Genomic DNA, 23,490 nt, shown 5'->3' on the forward strand with positions numbered 1-23,490 from the left:
CCATTCCAAATGGAAAAGGGCCCTTAGGAGAAGCAGCAACCACATGGTTTTCTTCTATATTTTTCCATCTAAAAAGAAACATTTTTTATATAATAATCTTATAATGCACCATTTTACTTTGTAAATAATCTAAAATAATTTAAAGGCTAATCTACTCATTTACACAGAACTGAATCTCTGAAGAGACGTTACCATATAGAGATTATATAGTTGCATAGAACTAGGTCAGTGATATGCAAACGTAGCTCTCCACCTGTTAAAGGGAAGGTTCAGGGACAGTTAAAAAAAAATAAATCCAAATCCACTTACCTGGGGCTTCCTCCAGCCCGTGGCAGGCAGGAGGTGCCCTCGGCGACGCTCCGCAGGCTCCCGGTGGTTGACCCGGCCAGGTCAGGCCTCTTCTGCGCTCCATTGTGCGTTCCACGCCGGCATGCTGACGTCATCGGACGTCCTCCGGGCTGTACTGTGCAGGCTCAGCGCCGGCGTGGAACGCACAATGGAGCGCAGAAGAGGCCTGACCTGGCCGCCGGCCTGGCCAGGTTGGGTTGGCCACCGGAGACCACCGGTAACCTGCGGAGCGGCGCCGAGGGCACCTCCTGCCTGCCACGGGCTGGAGGAAGCCACAGGTAAGTGGATTTGGATTTTTTTTTTAACTGTCCCTGAACCTTCCCTTTAAGGAACTACAAGTCCCACAATGCATTGCAGGAGTCTGACAGCAACAGTCATGATTCATAAAGGCAAATGCATTGTGGGACTTGTAGTTCCTTAACAGCTGGAGAGCCAAATTCGCAGATCACTGAACTAGGTTATTCTGAAATAACTTGCAGTCAGTGGACATGAACGAGGGTGCAAGAGGAGGCTGACCTATAGTGCAGTTTCTGGTAACATGTGAGAGTAGGGGAAGGGTTACTGTGCAGTCTATGGCAATGCGCGAAGGTGCAGGAGGGGATACTAGGGGAGGCTGGCCTGTAGTGCAGTCTATGGTAATGAGTGATGGTGGGGGAAGGGTGTGTGGGAGGGGCAGAGGGCAGCCTGACATGGGGGTAATGGCAAAAGAAGGCATGTCCAATGAGTTACCTGGAAGTGTGGGCTGGACACACACTGTGCTATTTGACGGAAGAGCGGTTCCATGACTTTACTGAACTCTGCTGGCTCTATGACATCCAGGATTTCCTCCAGCTCATTCAGAAACATCACTTCCTTTGGACTGTGGGTGCGCGGCCAGAATCGCAGCAATCCCGTGATCACCTGTAAGAGACAGCACAGAATACAGAGTATAGGAGGAGCAGAGCATACAGTATAGGATGGTGGGCAGTACAGAAAGGGGGGCAGGCAGTACACAATACAGGAAGGCGAGCAGTACAAAATGTAGGAAGAGCCGTGCATACAGTATAGAAGGGCAGGCAGTACATGCAGTATAGGGTGGGCTGGTACACACGGTATGGTTAAGGGGGAGGGGATCAGTGTAGAGTACAGGGGGCAGGCAGTACATGTAGCACTGGATGGGACAATACAGAGTATAGGAGGGTGGGTAGTATAGGTTGGGGCAATAAAGTATAAAGGATGAGCAGTACAGGGTATGGGGGGCAGGCAGTACAGAATATAGTAGGGAAGGCAGTACATGCAGTACAGGGGTGGATGGCAGGGGTGGTAGTACATGCAGTATAGTGGGTGAATACAATCAATATGGGGGGGGGGGGGGGTAGTACATACAGTATGGGGGGGGGGGTAGGGTGAATACATGCAATATGGGGGGGGGGGGGGTTGTACATACAGTATGGGGGGGTGAATACATGCAATATGGGGGGTACTGAATGCAGTATAGGTGGGGTGGACAGGACACGCAGTATAGGAGAGCAGGCAGTACATGCAGTATAGGGGGGAGGGCAGTACCTGCAGTATAGTGGGGGGACAGGACACGCAGTGTCGGAGCAGCATATTCACTTACCGGGTCGGTGAGTGTACTATCCTTCTCCAGGAATTGCACCACGCAATAGGCCAGCTGTGGAAGAGATCACCCTGTCAGTTCCACCATCTACACAGGATGAGCCATCAGTCACACTGCAGCTTCCCAGAATGTTACACTTCCTGCTGCTGATGAATACTGACAGTTCATGAAATCCTTCCTACTAAATTTTACCAGAACCTTATAATATTGAATGGCTAAGAACCCCAGCTGCTCTAAGTCTAAATTTCCAGTTGTACACATGAACTGTCTGCTGGTAAGCTGGTATGAGTGGACCAATCCTAAGGAGGGAACCTTGGCAAGATAGGTTGGCAGCATTATGGGAAAACGAAGAGCAACCATTTTAATTGGCAATTTTGATTGCTCTGTGTCATCATACTTGATGCAAGTGTAAGCTCTGAGTGCAAGGGTTTTTGATTTGCTCCAGGGGTTGAAAGGCACTGAAGATGCATACACACACACACAATTTTCAATGAACAATGATTGGCCAATTTTACCACTTCCATGTAATATGAGGGCCAACAGATTTAGAATACAAAGATGTGTTTACTGCGGGGATGCAGCGACGTGTTACCTGAGGGTGGTAGACACTGAGGGATTTAGCCTTGTGTAGCGGTAACAGGACACGGATTAGGAACATCTTGTGTTCTTCTTTCAGAGGAAGGGCAAAACCATTGATGATACTGAAAGAACGAAAATACAGTGTTTTCTGGAAGTGTAAAATTCTTTAGTTATTAAATCTAGCACAGCAGTAAAGAGAGGAGGAGGAAGAGGCCAGCAGGAAGGAGGAGGAGGAAAAGGAAGAAGAGGAGAGTATGAGGAGGAGGAGGAGGAGAAGAGGCCAGCAGGAAGGGGAGGAGGAGGAGAAGAAGAAGAAGGAAGAGGCCAGCATGAAGGGGAGGAGGAGGGAGAGGCCAGCAGGGAGAGGGGGAGGAGGAGGAAGAGGCCAGCAGGAAGAGGAGGTGGAGGAAAAGGCCAGCAGGGAGAGGAGGTGGAGGAAAAGGCCAGCAGGGAGAGGATGTGGAGGATGAAAAGGAAGAAAAGGCCAGCAGGGAAAGGAGGTGGAGGAAAAGGCCAGCAGGGAGAGGAGGTGGAGGATGAAAAGGAAGAAGAGGCCAGCAGAAAGGAGGAGGAGGAGGAGAAGGAAGAAGATGCCAGCAGGGAGAGGAGGTGGAGGAAAAGGCCAGCAGGGAGAGGAGGTGGAGGAAGAGGCCAGCAGGGAGAGGAGGTGGAGGAAGAGGCCAGCAGGGAAAGGAGGTGGAGGAAGAACAAGAGGCCAGCAGGAAGGGGGAGGAGAAGAAGAGGGACGAGGCCAGCATGAAGGGGAGGAGGAGGGAGAGGCCAGCAGGGAGAGGGGGAGGAGGGGGAAGAGGCCAGCAGGGAGAGAAGGTGGAGGAAGAGGCCAGCAGGGAGAGAAGGTGGAGGAAGAGGCCAGCAGGGAGAGAAGGTGGAGGAAGAGGCCAGCAGGGAGAGAAGGTGGAGGAAGAGACCAGCAGGGAGAGAAGGTGGAGGAAGAGGCCAGCAGGAAGGAGGAGGATGAAAAGGAAGAAGAGGCCAGCAGGAAGATGAGGAGAAGGAAGAAGGGGCCAGCAGGGAGAGTAAGAGGAAGAAGAGGAGGCCAGCAGGGAGAGGAGGAGGAGGCGGCCAGCAGGAAGGGGAGGAGGAGGAGAAGAAGAAGAAGGAAGAGGCCAGCATGAAGGGGAGGAGGAGGAGGAGGGAGAGGCCAGCAGGTAGAGGGGGAGGAGGGGGAAGATGCCGACAGGGAGAGGAGGAGGAGGAGGAAAAAGAAGAAGAGGCCAGCAGGGAGAGGAGGTAGAGGAAGAAGAGGCCAGCAGGGAGAGTAAGAGGAAGAAGAGGAGGCCAGCAGGGAGAGGAGGAGGAGGCGGCCAGCAGGAAGGGGAGGAGGAGGAGAAGAAGAAGAAGGAAGAGGCCAGCATGAAGGGGAGGAGGGAGAGGCCAGCAGGTAGAGGGGGAGGAGGGGGAAGATGCCGACAGGGAGAGGAGGAGGAGGAGGAAAAAGAAGAAGAGGCCAGCAGGGAGAGGAGGTAGAGGAAGAAGAGGCCAGCAGGGAGAGAAGAGGAAGCCACAAAAATGCTGCTTAGGATACAAAACACTTACACTGATTGAGACAGTCTGGCCAGCCTGCACTATCAACACAAGATTTTGGTATAGAAAAAGCAGATTGTCTGGCTATGCTCAAGGCCCAGAAAAAGGGCAAACATTACTCCTATTATGTGGTGCGCAAAGACACTGGCCACACATACTGCTCACGGGACCTAGCACAAGACCAGACACTGGAGTACCTACCTTCCCAGTATTTCTAGCAGTTCTGCAATTCCATTGTGATGCTCAGTCTCATAAATGAACCTGAAAATCAAACACAAAACAGGTAAATAGTGGAGAACACCCCCTACTGGCAACAACAGTGCAAGGTACAGCTAAATGACTGCAATGCCAAGATAAGCAGAACACCCCCACCGATAACAATAGTATATTTTAGATCCAGCAAGCCTAACCCTTTGTTTGACGCATAAAGCACTCAGACATGATTTAGGCACAAGAAATGAGCAGAATGGTAAATAAATTCAACCAGCATCTGGAAAATATGTGAATTTCAGATGCATTAGAGGATTTCACCTTTTCCCCTACCAGGATCTATATTATAGAGGCATTGCTGCATCCAATACATCATACAGGCCTGAGAGCAGGCCGTGTACGGATAGGATGTGTGACTTCTGCTATTGCTGATAGTCAATACGTAATTATGCAGCTAGGTACTTTTGCTATTGGAATGCTGATTATAACCCTGTTCATCATGTTTGTGTATTCTTTGTATACATTTACCCAAATTCTGGTCTAGAACTTTAGTTATTTCATAAGGAACATCTATGATACTACAAATACATATTGTTGGTATGACAGTGGCTGAGACCCCATCTGACTGACCGAGGAGAACTGGCAGTTCACTGAGTGTAGTATGAGCCACAGTTGGTTTTCTGATTGAAAGTAATACCATCCCCTCATCATGCGATGACAATGAGCCCACCTGTAGAAGATATTGTTGATGTGGCGTCGGATATACGCTCGGAGCCCCAGAAACTTCCCATATATTCTGTGCAGAATTGTCTTCAGGAAGTCCCGCTCACGCGGATCCTCACTGTCAAACAGATCTAGTAGCTGCAGAAATGGGCAAACAGATCACCTTAATCTCATATACATTAACAAATGTCTCCTTCCTACACCCACCCACCCAGTGACACTCCTCCCCTTCAGGAAGGAAGTGACACTCCTCCCAGCAGCTGCACAGCTACAATCCTCCCAGCAGCAGCACAGCGACAACCCTCCCTTTCCACCAGCCTCACCCCTCCCAGCAGCCACACAGCCTCACCCCTCCCAGCAGCCACACAGCCTCACCCCTCCCAGCAGCCACACAGCGACAAACCTCCCTTTCCACCAGCCTCACCCCTCCCAGCAGTTGCACAGCTACACCCCTCCCAGCAGCTGCACAGCTACAACCCTCCCTTTCCACCAGCCTCACCCCTCCCAGCAGCCACACAGCCTCACCCCTCCCAGCAGCCATACAGCCTCACCCCTCCCAGCAGCCACACAGCTACAACCCTCCCTTTTCACCAGCCTCATCCCTCCCAGCAGCTGCACAGATACAACCCTCCCCTTCCGGCAACCGCACAGTGACAACCCTCCCCTTCCAGCAGCCGCACAGCAACAACCCTCCCCTTCCAGCAGCCACACAGCAACAACCCTCCCCTTCCAGCAGCCACACAGCAATAACCCTACCCTTCAAGCAGCAACACCCCTTCCGGCATCCACACAGCGACAATCCCTCCCTTTCCGGGCAGCCACACAGCAACTAATCTCATTATGCATGGTGCCACCAATTCCTCCTCCAAATACACACACAGCAATGCCACACTTTCCCATATACATAGTGAGAAGTCTTACCGACATCACAAACTTCTGGTCGATGTATTTCTTTGCTATGTTGGGTTGAAAATCTGAAGATTCCAGAAGTCGGAGGAAAAATTCATAAACCAACTGAAAGACGTAAACAGAATATATCACCTGTAGGTTTCTTGCATCTCCCTCTTCCAACATGAGACCTACACCTCCACCACCCCACACTGGGACCAGCTACTCCCTCTCCCTACACAGAAACTGCTAATCCTCCTGCAACATGGGACTGACTCCTCTCCACCACCCTGCACAGGAAATCCTAATCATCCAGCTTCATAAGACTACCCCCCCCCCCCTCACACACACACACACAAATGCTAATCCTCCTGCTTTATTGGACTGATTCCTCCCCCCCACCACACACACACACACACAAATGCTAATCCTCCTGCTTTATTGGACTGATTCCTGCCCCCCCCCTTTATACACACACACAAATGCTAATCCTCCTGCTTTATTGGATTGATTCCTCCCCCACCCCATGTCAGAAAAATGATATCTTATCAAGTTGTCATTGTTTTTATTGTTTTAAGTAACTGCAAGTGTTATAATCAGATACAGTTTACATTTTTATATGATTTCTAGTGTGTATTCAGTAGTAGCCATAGTTAGAAAAAGTATGTATCTACTGTATAATTCATGTAACAGTTTGCATTGGACATGTACACAATTGCCGTTCATGAACTTGACAGCGGTTTTGTAGCTCTCTCTTGAACTCATGTAACTTAGAGGTCAAAGACAGAAGGTCTGCACATATAGTCTAGACATGGTACATCTTGTAGCTCAGGTACTGTGTTGGCTTCAAGCTAAGGTCACCTCTGCAGCTGGGAGGCGCGTGTCTTCACAACATGAATGAGAGACTTCCGTGTATCTTGTGTACCAGCAAAGAACCGGTGTATAAATATGGGCTCAAACGGCTCAGAAGACACACATACAACATACATAGAGGCATCCTATACCGTATGGCTTAAAGCATGAAACTCTTAATCTCAGGGTCGTGGGTTTGAGCCCCCAGTAACGAGAGGTTGGTAAAGAATGATTTTCACTTCATGTACTTCAGATGACCAAAGCGGTTAAATATTTTTTTTTATATTTAAATACTTGTTTAAACCACCTTTTTCTATAATTTTTGTATGTTATTTGTATATAAATACAAGAATACATTTTTATATAAAACAACTCTGGCCTGAGATTCCAGTTATTTCATTGAAGAGACACTGAAGCGAAAAAATATTATGATATAATGAATTGGTTGTGTAGTACGGATAATTACTAGATTAGAAGCAAATAAAATATGCTCATTTTTATTTTCAGTTATATAGGTTTTTTTTTTAATACCTAAATGCATCATTCTGTAATATTTTCAGTTTACATACTACTCAGCATTCTAAATGATTTTACAGAGCAGGCCAGTGAACTTTTGACCTGTCCTCTGCAGAAGAAAAAAAAGAATACACTGCCAGACATTTGAGATAACAAGCTTCAGAAGATAGAGCTCTCTGCGACTTTGAAAGACGTGGAGCTCAATGGCTCTTTTGCATAGATAACTGGATTTTCATAACTCTTGCTGTACTGGAAACAATTTTAGACTTATTTCTCTGCTCCTAATGTTTTATTTCTTAGCTGTACTACACATACAAATCATCATTTTTTTTTTCGCTTCAGTGTCTCTAAGAATATCTTTAATACTATACTACAAATACACATTGTTTGTATGACAGTGGCTAAGAGCCCACCTGACCAGCCCTATAGGAGAACTGATGCTTATTTGAATTTAGTATTTTCTACAGTTGGTTCACCTATTTTATCTATGCACTGACACCTATACAGGAACTGATAATCCTCCTGCTAGATGGGACTGACTCCTCATTTTACAGAAATTGCTATTCTCCCAGTTACAAGAGACTGACTCCTCCCTGCCCCACAGACAAGAACTGTCATTCAAACAGCTGCTTCTCTTCCCAGAAGGTACCAGTCCTGAACCTGACTTTTCTGCGTCTAACTGTTACTGACGGACATTCAGTTACCTGTAAGTGAGGCCAGGCGGCTTCCAGCGTTGGCTCATCCTCCTCCGGATCAAACTCTGCTCCACTCGGATTCGATGAGGGGGGCAGTGGCCGAAATAAGTTCACCGAAAACTGACAGGAGATAAAAATGTCAACAATATAGTATGGGTCTGGGGGAAGAGGGAGGATGGTGGGGCGAGGACAGTGTGGGGCAGGGGGAGGGAGGGCGAGGAGACAGGTGGGGAAGTGTGAGAAGATTGCTCACCATGTGTACAGCCTCTGGATAGATTCCATCAGTCAGCACATCGTGGCTATGGGCGATATACTCTACCATCTCTGTCAGGGCCGCTCGCTTCACTTCCTTATACTTCAGATCACTCAGAGGATCGGAAACAAAGTCAAAGAGGACACAGCACTGTCTGATCTTCTCCACAAACAGAACCTCTCGTTCCTCTCCAGAGGGACATTCTATAGCGAAATGCCACACGAGGGATTGTTACTTATGGGAGGAAAAACTCCAATATGCTCCTGATATTACAGGACAGTCAGGAATGGACACAGTGGAGATAATCTCACCTTTGAGTGGAGCCAGCTTGTGAAGTTCTCTGTTCCTGCTCAGGCTGAACCTGGATGAACTCTGCCTGCGCTCTCTCTTCACCACTTGTCCGCCGCCGCCATACTGAATCTTGTTGAGCTGCGTTGGAGGAGGAGCACTGGGGTTGGGGCGTTTATTTACTCCTTGCTGCACCTGAGTGTAGTAAAAAGTAAGTTTCACATAACAGGATAAGACTTTTCTTAGCAGACACTAGAATAGTAACAGGGCAACCACAAGCATGTACACACCCAGTCTGCCCCACGACAGCATATACACGAGGTGCTCCGTCTCTCCCCCCACAGCCACTACTCGAGGCGCTCCGTCTGTCCTATCACAGCCTCTACATGGGGGCGCTCCCTCTATCCCCCACCACAGCCTCTACGTGGCACTCAGTCTCTCCCATCACAGCCTCTACACGAGGCATTCCCTTTTCTACCACAGCCTCTCTCCCACCACAGCCACTACTCGAGGCGCTCTGTCTCTCCTACCACAGCCTCTACACAGGGCACTCCCTCTCTCCCACACCACAGCCTCTACGAGGCACTCAGTCTCTCCCATCACAGCCTCTACACGAGGCATTCCCTTTTCTACCACAGCCTCTCTCCCACCACAGCCACTACTCGAGGCGCTCGGTCTCTCCTACCACAGCCTCTACACGGGGTGCTCCGTCTCTCCTGCCACAGAGGAGGGCTTTGGGATTAGGAGGCTGTTACTGCCCAAATACTCCTCATAACGTCTCACCCACCTCTTCCGAGCTGCCACCATCCTTGGTGCTCTTCACTGCACTTCTTACCACTGCTGGCTTCACTGGATCCTGGGGAAAGATAAAAAAAAATATTACATAAGTATCTTCAGAACCGCTATTACATAGCACACCGGAACTGTTTGCCAACCAAGAGCAGCCGAAATCGGCGGCCAACCGCCACACTGGAACCGAAGAGAGAGAGTGTGTGTGTGTGTGTGTGTGTGTCTCTGTGTGTGTGTGTGTCTCTGTGTGTGTGTGTGTCTCTGTGTGTGTGTCTGATTGAACGAAACTTGGTATACAGATCCCTTACTACCTGGGATGATATGTTCCGGGGGTCTCGCGTCCCCCCTGCACACCTGGGCGGAGCTACAAACAGCCAATCAGATTCCACCCATTCAAGTGAATGGAGAAAATGGAAAAGGCTGCCATTCTCACAGTAATTGAGCCAGAGCCCCCACACTTGGCACAGTTGGTCACTTGGTGACCGAGGTTACAAATCCAGGGAAAGTGGGCGGAGCATAAAACAGCCAATGACATTTCAGACATTCATTTTAAATGGAAAAATTTAAACTGCAGCCATTCTTACACTGTTAAATCGCAGGATTTTCAAACTTGGCAAACTTGGTCACTGGGTGAATGAGATTAATATTCTGGAAAGTGGGTGGAGCCTACAACAGCCAATCAAAAGTCACCTATTGATTTTCAAGGGTAATGTTAAAACTGCTGCCATTTTTACACTGTTAATGGCAGAGGCTTCAAACTTGCTACAGTCGGTCATTGGGCGACTGGGGTCCAAATTCACTAAAGGGGTGGGGCCACAAACAGCCAATCAGACTTTCTTGGTGGATAAACTGCTTCCATTCACACATTTTTGATGCCAGGAACCTGAAAGCTCACAAACTGGGTCATTGAGTGACTCTGGGTCAAGGTTACAAAAAGTGGGCGGAGCCAAAAAATAAAGTTCACTAGGAAAATATAAACTGCAGCCATTCTTACACTATTACTGGCAGGGTTCTCAAACTTTGCACAGTTGGTCACTGGGTGAATGGGATAAATATTCAAGAGAGTGGGTGGAGCCTACAACAGCCAATTAAAATTCACCTGTTGATTTTCAAAGGGAATATTTACATTGCTACCATTCTTACACTGTTAATAGCAGATGCTTCAAACCTGGTACTGTTAGTCACTGGGTGACTGGGGTTCAAATTCGGAAAGGGGGCGGAGCCACAAACAGCCAATCCAATTTGTTTAATTTCAATGGGAATATACAAATTATTGATACCAAAAGCCCAAAGCTCATAAACTTGGTCATTGAGTGACTGTATGTTAAGGCTAGAAAAAGTGGGTGGAGCCAACTACATTTTATTCCAGGGGAAAATATAAACTGCAGCCATTCTTACACTGTTAATGGCAGGGTTCCCAAACTTGACACAGTGGGCCACTGGGTGACTGGGATTAATATTCAGAAATGTGGGTGGCACCAACAACAGCCAATCAAATTTCACCTATTGATTTTCAATTGTAATATTTACATTGCTACCATTCTTACACTGTTAATGGCAGAGGCCTCTTACCTGATAGGTGACTGGGGTCCAAATTCACTGAAGGGGCGGAGCCACAAACAGCTAATCAGATTTGTTTAATTTCTATGGGAATATACAAATTATTGATGACAAAGACCCCAAAGCACACAAATTTGGTCAATGAGTATTTGTGTGTTAGGGTTAGAAAAAGTGGCCAAAGCTTACACCAGCCAAATACATAGCCTGGCAACGCCGATTCATCAGCTATTATTCATAAAAGTGGATGGAGCCTACAAAAGCCAATCAAAATTAATCTATTGATTTTCAAGGGAAATATTTCATTACTGCCATTCTTGCACTGTTAACTGCACAAGCCCCAAACTGGGTACAGTTATTTATTGGGTGACTGGGGTTCAAATTCAGAAAAGGGGTGGAGACACAAACAGCCCATCAGATTTGTTTCATTTCAATGCAAATTATTGATGCCAAAGACTGCAAAGCTCACAAATTTGGTCCTTGAGTAATTAAGTAATTGTCTGTTACAAAAAGTAGGCATAGCCAACACCAGCCAAATACATACCCAGGCAATGCTGGGTCATCAGTGGGCGGAGACAATTACACATTTCACTGGGAAAATGCAAACTGCAGCCATTCTTACACTGTTAAAGGTAGGGTTCTCAAAATTTGTACAGTTGGTCACTGGGTGACTGGGATTAATATTCATAAAAGAAGGTGGAGCCTACAAAAGCCAATCCAAATTCATTTATTGTTTTCAAGGGGAATATTCAATTGCTGCCATTCTTGCACTGTTAAGGACACAAGCTTAAAACCTGGTACAGTTGGTCATTGGGTGACTGGGGTTCAAAATCATAAAAGAGGGTGGAGCCATAGCCAATAAGATTTGTTTCATTTCAATGAAAATTATTGATGCCAAACAATGCAAAGCTCACAAACTAGGTCATTGAGTCATTGTGTGTTAGGGTTAGAAAAGTGGGCTGAGCCAACACCAGCCAAATACATTCCCGGGCAACGCCGGGCAATCAGCTAATATATAATAATAATATCGGAATCGCATGTAGTGTACAAGAGGCCTAAGGGGGAAAAAAACATCAGGATTGGCTTCAGTCAGTGGTAGTAAAGATGGAAGATGCCTGGAAGAGTTTTCTCTTTATTTACTATATAAAAAACTCACTGAAATCCAAATGTGGACAGTAGAACACATATGTTAAGCAAGTAGAACAAATATTTATCTACTTTTAGGGTTGGTTCACACGGCAAGAGCTTTTTCTAAGCACTTACGATTTTAAAGAGGAACTGAAATATGTAAAAAAAAAAAAAGTTCCACTTACCTGGGGCTTCTGTCAGCCCTCTGCAGCCTCCCTGTGTCCGCGCCATCTCGGAAAAATCCTCCGGTCCCCTGCCGCATCTCACTTTCAGTTTAGTCAACCTTCACATCTATGGCCACTGCGCCTGCGCGGCCTCGGCTGTGCTCCCATTGCCGGGAGTGTCCTACACAAGTGCAGTACAAGAAAACCTCGTACTGCACCTGAGCAGGACGCTCCCAGTGATGGGAACACTGCAGGGGGCTGGCAGAAGCCCTAGGTAAGTGAAACTTTTTTTTACATATTTCAGTTCCGCTTTAAAAATCTTATGTAATGCTATGTGTGTTCTCATTTGAGGGATGTGATTTTGTAAAAAAACCCAAACAAACAACTTATTGAATTGCATTAGCGAGAGCTTTTCAAATCACTTACATGCTTAAAAAGCTCTTGCAGTGTGAACTAAGGCTGTGGAGTCGGTACAAAAATCATTCGACTCTTCAGTTTATGAAACCACTGACACCAACTCCGATTCCAGGTACCCTAAATGGCTCCGACTCCTCGACTGACTCTTTAGTCTAATACTTACCAGGGCTGTGGATTTGATACAATAAATATCCGACTCCACAGCCTTGGTGTGAACAAGGCCTTACGTGTTTTCATTTCCCTGGGATACTATGGCTGTCCCTGCTGCTTTAAAGGGACCCGAGCAGAGGAATAAAAAGAAAATCTGAGCTTACCTGGGGCTTCCTTCAGCCCACCATAGCCTGCAAGGTCCCTCGACGTTCTCTGGATCCCCACCGTGGTCCCGCTGACGGCTGGGTGCGGGACTTGGGCCACAGTAATGCGTAACTGCGCATCCATGCACCCGGCTCAATCATGAGCCAGTCGCCGTAAGCGTCCTGCACAGCGCAGTCTTTTGAGAACCGCGCATGCGCAGGACACTTACGGAGATGTGCGCGTGATCAAGTCGGATGCGCAGACGTGCAGAGGAAGTTCTGAGTTCAGGTCCGCTTTAATGGGTAGTTCTCATTTTCCTGACAGAGTTCAAACCTCCATTTCACACATGCATGGAAACAAAAAGGCTAGGTATCAGAGAAGTTCACATGAAAGGTAGAATCTAAGCTGGTAGTCCCTGCCTAGGCAGACGCGCTGGCATCTTGCCAGTGAGGGGTGATTAGCTGCACTCAGGACCGTACACATGGTCTATGGATTATGGCATTCATATTTTGGTCATATCAGAGATGAAGAAACAATTCCATCTCTTGGAAATTATGACAGTTAAATGCTGGGACAAAAACACATTTACATATGCTTTATTCGTGGATATCATAAGAGGAACCAAAGTTATTTATTTATCATGAAAAGCACTAGACTAGTAGCCAAGCTTGATGTCTTTTGAAAGGGCAAACATTTGTCAATTATGAATCTGGTACCATATTTTTCATGCCGGGTAAAGGCAAAAGAGGGATGGCTCTGATAAGTCATAACAGTGCCATTTCCCTCCAAGAGTGTGGGGACCTGACTTAACAGGTGCAGGGGCAGTATCGCCCTTCTGATTTAAGGTCCTCCAATTTCTGGGGAGCGGTTTAAAAGGAAGTGCAGGGAGCACCCTAAGCGATATCTTGAAATGGAAAACGACCCTGCCAGACTCACTCTTCATCATTATGGGCGACTTTAATCAAGCTAACATTCACTTGGAGATGCCACACTATATACACAGCACATAACATGCCCCACCAGGAATCAGAACACTCTAGACCACTGCTACACAGTCCTCAAGCGTAAATACAAGGGTATACCTCAAGCGGCCCATGGCAACTACACCTGATCCCCACCTACAGAAGGCACCTTGAGACCTCCAAACCAGTCCTCAGAACTGTCAAACAATGGACGACTGAAGCAAAGCAAACACTACAGGCCTGCTTTGACCGGTTGGCCCTTGCATCACCAAATGGCAACCTGGATGAATGGGTAGACGTCACGTCCTACATCAACTTCTGCACGGAAAACGTGCATCCTGTCAAAATCTTATCGAAGGTTTCCCAGTAACAAGCTACATCTGTTACGCAGACCCTAAGAGTCAGCTTACAAGAGTGGGATACAAGAAGAGTTCAAAACGGCCAAAAACACTCAACAGAGAACTGAGAGTGGAAAAAAAAAAGTTCTCTGACAAATTGCAGCTGAGCCTAACCTCAAACAACTTACACAAAATCTGGAAAGGCCTCAAAGCAGCCACAAATATTAAGAGTCTTCCTCAACAAACCACTCCCAGCATCAAGCTATCTGAAGACCTGAACAGGTTCTACTGAAGGTTTGAGGGCAACCAAGTGAGCTCCCCCAGGACTGTGCTCATCACCTGCCCTCTACCCCCTCTTCCCAAACCAGCCCTAGCTCCACTGATGGTGGTGATATTAAAACACCTAAAGGAAACAAACCCAGAAAAGCACCAGGCCCAGATAGCATGTCAAACCTCTGCCTGAAAACCTGTGCAGCCCAGCTGGCCCCAGTCCTTACCTCCCTGTTCACACAGTCTCTAGAACAAAGGGTATCCTCCTGTCTTAAAGGATACCCAAAGTGACATGTGACATGATGAGATAGACGTGTATGTACAGTGCGTAGTACACAAATAACTAGGCTGTGTTCCTTTTTTTCCTTTCTCTGCCTGAAAGAGTTAAATATCAGGTATGTAAGTGGCTGACTCAGTCCTGACTCAGACAGGAAGTGACTACAGTGAGACCCTCACTGATAAGAAATTCCCCTTTTTTATCCCTTTCCTGCTCTCAGAAGCCATTTTCTGCTAGGAAAGTGTTTTATAGTTGGAATTTCTTATCAGTGAGGGCCACACTGTAGTCACTTCCTGTCTGAGTCAGGACTGAGTCAGGCACTTACACACCTGATATTTAACTCTTTCAGGAAGTAAAAAAGGAACCTAGCCTAGTTATTTGTGTTCTAGGCACTGTACATACACGTTTATCTCATCATGTCACATGTCACCTCGGGTATCCTTTAAAGAGTAACTGTCAGGCTGCAAAAGCTAATTTAAACCTCTATTCTCCTGTGTTAAACAGTTTAGAAGGAAGCCAAAAAGGCAATACTGAAGTTAAAAATCTCTTACTGTGATGTGTGCTGAACAGCAAGGCTGTTATTCCCAAGCTCTGTAAGGAGACCGGCAGGACGCATAACAGATACTGCAAAGCATTCTGGGGCTGCTTCTCCCCAGTGCACTACCTTGGGTCATCCCCTTCATTTCCCTATCACGCCCTAAGGCTGCTTTCACAGTGAGAAGTTACAGGCTCATGTTACAGCAGCTTCTAACAGCAGCAGCCTAAACTCACAGCACTGAAAAATCACAGGGCACATGTTCCGTTAGAGTATACTGCATGAGTCCACTATTGTTCCTAGCCACATGGCTAATTAATATTCACTGCACAGTAGTGTTGTTCATTAGGATCTTTTTTGTGAGTGGAATCATCAGGAAGCAGGGAGGATATGACATCACAATTGGCTTCATAGGAGACAGACAAACATGGAACCTGCCATGAGCTGTCAGGAGCATTATTCTCTGCAAATCCTATATAAAAATTCTGTGAAATCCAAATGTGGACAGTAAAATGCATATGTAATGAAAGTAGAGCCAATATTTAGCTACTGATATATGTTTTTTTTTTTTCTGAGACCCTATACCTAACAGCTCCTCTTTAACCCATTCGCGTTCCGTCGTTTTCACTTGAGAAATGTTCACCTCCCATTCATTAGCCTATAACTTTATCACTACTTATCACAATGAACTGATCTATATCTTGTTTTTTCCGCCACCAATTAGGCTTTCTTTGGGGGGTACATTTTGCTAAGAGCCACTTTACTGTAAATGTATTTTAACAGGAAGAATAAGAAAAAAACTGAAAAAATTCATTATTTCTCAGTTTTCAGCCATTATAGTTTTAAAATAATACATGCCTCCATAATTAAAACTCACGTATTGTATTTGCCCATATGTCCCGGTTATTACACCGTTAAAATTATGTCCCTATCACAATGTATGGCGACAATATTTTATTTGGAAATAAAGGTGCATTTTTTCCGTTTTGCATCTATCACTGTTTACAAGTTTAAAATAAAAAAAATATAGAAGTATTTCATCTTTACATTGATATTTAAAAAGTTTAGACCCTTATGTAAATATTTACATGTTTTTTTTTTTTATTGTAATGTTTTTTGTTTTTTTTTTATATTAAACATTTTATTTGGGTAGTTTTGGGAGGGTGGGATGTAAACATGTGATTTATAATGTAAATGTGTGTTTGAATTTTATTTTTTTTACTTTTAGTTTAGTTTTTGGCCACAAGATGGCGGCCATGAGTTTGTTTACATGACGTCACTCTAAGCGTAACACACGCTTAGAGCGACGTATGGAGTACGTTACAGCCAGAAAAAGCAAAGCTTCCGAGAGAAGCTGTCGCTTTTTCAGCGGGGGAGAGGAATCAGTGATCGAGCACCATAGCGCGATACACTGATTGCCTGGCTAACGAACCGCGGGCCAGGAGCGCGCGCAATCGGCCGCGGGAGCGCGCATGGTTCCTGGACGTAGGAACCAAAATAGGTTAAGAAATCTATAATCATACCAATCCTGAGGAAGCCAATAGCCATCGACCTAAATAACTATAGACCAGTTGCTCTAACACCGAATGTAATGAAGGTTTTTCTAGAGCTCTAATCGCCAACAGAGCAAATAGGTCCGTAGAGGATGCCATAATCAGCCTAGAGCACCTTCTAAACCACCTAGACAGGCCAACAACCTATGCCAGAATTCTCCTTCTAGATTTCAACTCAGCATTCAACACCATTACCCCAACATCCTCTTCGACAAGCTTGTTCACCTTAACCTGCTGGACGGTATGGCACGGCTGCGCATAGTTTTTTTTTTGTTTTTTTTTTACAACTAATTTTTTTAAATCGTGTAGCTAGCCTAGCGCTAGCTACATGATGATACCCCCCCCCCCCCCCCCTCCCTTCCGATTCCCACCCACCCTTCTGATCGCTGCCGGCGCCTGTGCCCGTCAGGAAATCCCTGATAGTCCTGATCCACCCCTCAGCGCTGCCTGGCACTGATTGGCCAGGCAGCGCATGGGGTCTGAGGGGGGGGGGGGCCCTATTACGCGGCGGATCGGCGGCGATCGGAGAAACACGCAGCTAGCAAAGTGCTAGCTGCGTGTTCAGAACGCTAGGGCGACTTACGAGGTCAAAATACTGCAAAAAGTTAAATGCTACGAAGGACACCATCCACGCCCCCTCCCATTCATTCCGCCTTGCCCCGCTGTAATACTGACCCCGGTCGGGTTACAACCCCTTCGAACGGGTCATCATTCCCCCCTCAACATGGATGCCACTAGGTCCTCCTCCCGATGCACCCGATGTATAACATGGAGACAGACGGGAGTAATGACGTGGCGGGAGGCCCTAGAGCTGCGCAGCCGCAATCGCATCTATGCAGACTGCGCAGCCGCTGCAGCCATGTTGAGGGGGGAATGATAACCCGACCCATTCGGAGTGGTCGGGACCCGACCGGGGCCAGTATTACAGCGGGGGTTAAGGCGGAATGAATGGGAGGGCGTGGATGGCGTCCTCTGTAGATCAGGAATCTAAAAAGGTATTTAACTTTTTCAGTATTTTGACCTCGTAAGTCCTTTAATGTATACCCCAGCCTCTGCGGCTGGCTGAAAGACTTTTTAACAAACCGGACTCAAGTCATCAAACTTGGCACCTTCTCGTAAGTGCGAGTCACCAACACAGACGCTGACCAGGCGTGCGTCCTGTACCCAATCCTGTTTTCATTGTACACAAACTACTGCACCTCAAAGAACAGTACTGTACTGTCTAAGATATCAAGTTTGCGGATGACACCACCTAATAGACGGGAATGATGAACATAATCCAAACATGATTATGCCTGTTGCCTAGAGATTGCGAACATCTGCAACTAACAACTATCTGCAGCTAACAACCTCGTCCTAAACAAGGCTAAAACCACGGAACTGATCATTGACTTCAGGATAAGCACCCCTGAACTCCCCCCAATCATCTTTCAAGGTACAGAGGTCACCAGAATCCCACATGACCGCTTCCTGGGCACCACCATCTCCAATAACCCAAGGTGGGAGGAAAATACCATGAAATCCCAGAAGAAAGCCCGAACAACAGCTATTCTTTCTGCAGCAAATTGAAAAAAATTTGGAACGTTGCAAGATCTCATGACCTGCTTTTACTCTGCTCTTCCATCATTTTATGGTATGCAAAGGCCTCAGCGAGCAACAGATACAAGCTAAAGAGAATCATAAATTCCGTGGAAAGGATCATTGGTACACCCCCCCCCCCCCCCCCCCACACACACACACACTAAATCTTCTTTTACTCCTCCAGACTGCATTTGAGGGCATTAGGATAGCAAAAGACCCTTCTCACCCCTTCAACTGCCATCTCAAACGTCATCCCTCGGGACGCTGCTACAGGTCCTCCTTACCCACCAAGACTACTAGATACAGAAACTCCTTCTTTCCCCAAGCTGTGCATATTCTTAACCTACACCCCCACCGGCTTCGGTGCACAGTACGCCTTTTTCAATGTATACTGTCGATGTCCTTTGTACTAGCAGTGTCTCCTTTTGTACTACTGCACAACTATAAGTCCTTATCTTGTACTGCTGAGCTTGTCTGTGCCAAAAAGAATTCCATGTACTACCCCTCTGTACTTGGCAAAATAAAATCTGATTCGAATTTACATGTTTCATCTTCCATCTGCCAAGGAACATCTACAGAAGCCAAGCACGGAGATCGTTGTACTGGACTTGCTTTAAAGATATTGAAGCATGAACACGGCTGTAATCGTGGGCCACTGCTCATCCGCAGAAGCTTCTCTCTTGATCGCAATTCCATGGGTGGGAGCACAGAAAGCTCTCAGCTATGGGAGCGTGATTGAGAGTGGTGCATCTGCACAATAGCTTATGATCACATATTTTACTCCTTTTATATTAACTGCTGGCTAAGTTATGTTGATCAAATTTTTCTATAATAATCCTGTCATTTTTTTTTACTTTGTAAATAAAAGATCTAAATCAATGAGTCCTCATCCACCCCCAACCACCTCTCAGTGGGAGTCCACCAAGGCTCAGTCCTTGGCCCCCTACTGTTCTCCCTATACACATCCTCCATTGGCAAGATTATCTCCTCCATGGGTTTTAACTATCATCTGTATTCAGATGACAACCTAGATTTACCTCCACACCACTACCATGGACAAGGTCTCCTCCTGCCTATCAGCCATCTCCTCCTGGATGTCCGCTAGGTTCCTAAAACAAAATCTAGACAAAACAGAATTTATGGTCTTCTCACCCCGGCCACTACCATACGCCCTACCTCGCAAGCCCGCTGTCTGGCAGTCACCTGGGACTCTGCACTCTCCTTCACTGCCCACATCCAAAACTTCACAAAGTCCTTTAACTTCCACCTTCGTAACATCTGCAAGATGCTGGTCCTCTCTTCGGATACACAGGGGTGGGGGCTTTCCCTCTCTCCGGATACACTGGGGTGGGGGGCTGGCCCTCTCTCCGGATACACAGGGGTGGGGGGCTGGCCCTCTCTCCGGATACACAGGGGTGGGGGCTGGCCCTCTCTCCGGATACACAGGGGTGGGGGCTGGCCCTCTCTCCGGATACACAGGGGTGGGGGGCTGGCCCTCTCGCCGGATACACAGGGGTGGGGGCTGGCCCTCTCGCCGGATACACAGGGGTGGGGGCTGGCCCTCTCGCCGGATACACAGGGGTGGGGGCTGGCCCTCTCGCCGGATACACAGGGGTGGGGGCTGGCCCTCTCGCCGGATACACAGGGGTGGGGGCTGGCCCTCTCGCCGGATACACAGGGGTGGGGGCTGGCCCTCTCGCCGGATACACAGGGGTGGGGGCTGGCCCTCTCGCCGGATACACAGGGGTGGGGGCTGGCCCTCTCGCCGGATACACAGGGGTGGGGGCTGGCCCTCTCGCCGGATACACAGGGGTGGGGGCTGGCCCTCTCGCCGGATACACAGGGGTGGGGGCTGGCCCTCTCTCCGGATACACAGGGGTGGGGGCTGGCCCTCTCTCCGGATACACAGGGGTGGGGGCTGGCCCTCTCTCCGGATACACAGGGGTGGGGGCTGGCCCTCTCTCCGGATACACAGGGGTGGGGGCTGGCCCTCTCTCCGGATACACAGGGGTGGGGGCTGGCCCTCTCTCCGGATACACAGGGGTGGGGGCTGGCCCTCTCTCCGGATACACAGGAGTGGGGGCTGGCCCTCTCTCCGGATACACAGGGGTGGGGGCTGGCCCTCTCTCCGGATACACAGGGGTGGGGGCTGGCCCTCTCTCCGGATACACAGGGGTGGGGGCTGGCCCTCTCTCCGGATACACAGGGGTGGGGGCTGGCCCTCTCTCCGGATACACAGGGGTTAGGGCTGGCCCTCTCTCCGGATACACAGGGGTGGGGGCTGGCCCTCTCTCCGGATACACAGGGGTGGGGGCTGGCCCTCTCCGGATACACAAGGGTGGGGGCTGGCCCTCTCTCCGGATACACAGGGTGGGGGCTGACCCTCTCTGTATAAGTACATAGTGTAAGGAATGCTTCTCTCCCTCCCTGAATACACAGTGGGGGCTGCCCCTCTCTGTATAGGGCAGTCTCTCTCTCCCTCTTTATATACACAGCATGGGGGGGCATCTCTCACCTTCTCTTTCTTTGTTTTGTTAGGCATATCTGCGACGTCTTGTCTGACAGTCTACTTAGTGAGAATTCGGTTTAATATTTCTTTAGGCGTCCAGTCCGCTGCCTCTCTCCAGGGTCTCGCTCTTCTGATGGCATTCAGAGTGGTCTCTTTCTCCAGCAGTCTACGATGGCAGTTGGTGGTTTTTCCCAAATCCAAGCTATTACCTTATGTGTCAGTAAAGGAGATTCTGATGTCAGTTAGGTGGTCTCTTGTGGAGTTAATGTTTTCTCTGGTCAGCGAAGTAAAGGCCACAGGCCTTATATAAGTTTGTGGAGGTCTCTTTGCTGCTCTACGGTGCAGAGATTTTTTCCTGCTGGATACAGTGTAGATGAGGTTAGGAGGCGGCAGTAAATATGTTTCTATAGGGTCAGTTTGAGGATCTCAGCAGTGCTGGTCTCTCTGGTATCAGTAGGGTGGTCTCAGCAGTACTTGTCTCTCTGGGGTCAGTTAGGTGATCTCAGCAGTATGTTTGTGGTCAGATATGGAGTCTGCAGCTTACATGGGAGGTGTTAAAGTGGGGGAGAGGCCTCTCAGGCAACTGGAGGAGGGGTCTGGGCTGTCAGGCAGCTGGAGGACTGTAAGGGTCTCTGTTATTAGGTAGGAGGGTGTGGAGTCTGTTAGGCAGGGGAGGGGTTTGTGCTTTTAGGCAGGTTAGAGGGGTCTGTACTGTCAGGCAGGTGGTGGTGGGGGTCTGGGCAGGCAGGTAGGGGGAGAGGTATGTGCTGTCAGGCAGGTGTGTGTATGTGGGGGGGGGGGGGGGGTCTGGGCAGTCAGGCAGGTAGGTGGGGGAGGGGGTCTGTGTTGTCAGGTAGGTGGGGGAGGGGTCTGTGTTGTCAGGTAGGTGGGGGAGGGGTCTGTGTTGTCAGGTAGGTGGGGGAGGGGTCTGTGTTGTCAGGTAGGTGGGGGAGGGGTCTGTGTTGTTAGGCACGTGAAAGGGAGGTATCTGGGCAGTCAAGCAGGTGGGGGAGGGTTCTCTGCTGCTAGGCAGGTGTGGAGGATAAGTCTGGGCAGTCAGGCAGGTGGGGGGAGGGGTCTCTGCTGTCAGGTCCCGCTGTGGGGGTTCTGTTGTAGATTCGGCGTCCCCCGTTATTGGGGAGTCTCCGATATTAATAAGGGGTCTCCTAGAATCAGACAGTGGGGGGAGAGGTTTCCGATGGTCTCCAGGGGGGTCTCCGGCCTCTCCCGGCACTCAGCTCTCTCTCCTTCGGGTCGGCGTTGGACGCATGACGTCAGCGAGAGCGGGAAGACGTAGCAGCGTACGTGTTGCCATGGTAACAGAAGGTTTGCCGCCCCAGCAATTTTTGTCGTCTGCAGAGAATATGTTTCGTCATAATCCCGCCCAGTGACCCTCCCTTATCACGGCAACCGCTCCCAGTCCCGCCTCCTCTGTACTAGAAATTGATTGGCTGCCTCTGGAGCTGAATGACGCCGCGGATGAAAGCCCAGGCATCGCCTACTCGCTTGTTATGTGACGACAATCTGTGGTGAGGCTCCAGAATCATGGCCGCTCCCGGGCAGCGGACACCGGAAGTAACGTCACGGGGTTGCGTTTGACTTTGCTCCCGGTAGTGCGCGGTGTAGTTTCACATGCGGGCGGAACAGGGCTCCCCGGGGGGCCCCCTAATGTTTGTGCGTACCCGAGGCCCCCTTACCCCCCGCCGCCTCCTACTTTACCCACCCTGCGCAGAGGAGGGGCGAAAGCTGAAAGAGGAGGGGCAAGCAAAGGAGGTGGGGGATCAGCCCATGAAGTACACAGATAGGGCAGAGCAGTTGGGGAGGGATTCTGGGTCAGTGGGTGGAGTTGTAGGAGGAGCTATAGACTTCCATGTGTTCCTCCCTGATCTGTGCTCCCCGGTGGTCTCCAGCTTTGCTCGGGGGTCTTCTCCATCAAGGCTGCGTGTGGCTCCGGTAGATGCGGAATCCCTGGTGCGGGCTGGGGTGCTGCAGGAGGTGGGGGGACCCCTGGATAGGGCTGCTGCATTGTGGGTAAGCAAAAACCAGCTACGGGATCTGGGGCTGTACCATCGTGAGTGGGTTTGGCTTTCTGTGCCGGAGCGCGGGGGAGGGAGACAACATTTGGCCATCATAGTGGTGGCAGAGCTGTGGCTGGGGAATCCCCATAAATACAGCAATCTACTGAGCAGCCCCTGGGTCTCTGGAAGGGGAGCCCCTCCTGGCACTGCCCTCATCTCCGCCACACTCAGCTTTAACATGGCGTCTGGAAGCGGCCCAATCACCGAAGTGTCCATAGAGGTGAGAGGGACAGATTAGTGTTATTCGGGAAAGGTCTCATGTATCCAGGCCATTGGCTGTATGAGATATAAGAGGCTTGGTTGTAATGGTTCACGCTGTTCTGAGATCAGGCCTCTGTTGTGTGACCAGGTCTTTGTTGTGTGACCAGGTCGCTGATATCTGACTGGGTTGTTGTCGTTTTTTATAGATCGGGGGCGTCAAACTCAAATACAAAGTGGTCCGAAATTGCACATTTGGATGTAGGCGCAGGCCAACCTCAATGTCTACTGGCCACCTTCCTCCCTTATAAAGTTCCCAAGTGTCTAATGGCCTTCCTACAAC

At 48.7% G+C, this 23,490-nt stretch overlaps 2 protein-coding genes across 3 annotated transcripts in view; one reads left to right on the forward strand and one right to left on the reverse strand.

The window, feature by feature from the left end:
- Nucleotides 1-22,604, reverse strand: part of PPP2R5D (protein phosphatase 2 regulatory subunit B'delta) — a 36,850-nt gene extending 14,246 nt beyond the window's left edge. The window contains exons 1-11 of one of the 2 annotated variants that reach the window (XM_068232615.1): nt 20,878-22,604; nt 9,285-9,353; nt 8,521-8,692; nt 8,210-8,412; nt 7,966-8,076; nt 5,927-6,019; nt 5,013-5,143; nt 4,274-4,333; nt 2,541-2,649; nt 1,949-2,002; nt 1,078-1,248 (exon numbers count right to left, since the gene is read on the reverse strand). In XM_068232615.1, coding sequence (XP_068088716.1) covers nt 1,078-1,248; nt 1,949-2,002; nt 2,541-2,649; nt 4,274-4,333; nt 5,013-5,143; nt 5,927-6,019; nt 7,966-8,076; nt 8,210-8,412; nt 8,521-8,692; nt 9,285-9,353; nt 20,878-20,904 — 1,200 coding nt within the window. In that variant the 5' untranslated portion in view covers nt 20,905-22,604. The remainder of the gene's footprint in view (nt 1-1,077; nt 1,249-1,948; nt 2,003-2,540; nt 2,650-4,273; nt 4,334-5,012; nt 5,144-5,926; nt 6,020-7,965; nt 8,077-8,209; nt 8,413-8,520; nt 8,693-9,284; nt 9,354-20,877) is intronic. The other variant, XM_068232616.1, reaches the window with a different exon arrangement.
- PEX6 (peroxisomal biogenesis factor 6) overlaps nt 21,963-23,490 on the forward strand; it is a 28,082-nt gene continuing 26,554 nt past the window's right edge. The window contains exon 1 of the mRNA XM_068232614.1: nt 21,963-23,169. Coding sequence (XP_068088715.1) covers nt 22,504-23,169 — 666 coding nt within the window. The 5' untranslated portion in view covers nt 21,963-22,503. The remainder of the gene's footprint in view (nt 23,170-23,490) is intronic.

Source organism: Hyperolius riggenbachi, chromosome 4 (genome assembly GCF_040937935.1).
Source record: "Hyperolius riggenbachi isolate aHypRig1 chromosome 4, aHypRig1.pri, whole genome shotgun sequence".
NCBI classification, from domain to species: Eukaryota; Metazoa; Chordata; class Amphibia; order Anura; family Hyperoliidae; genus Hyperolius; species Hyperolius riggenbachi.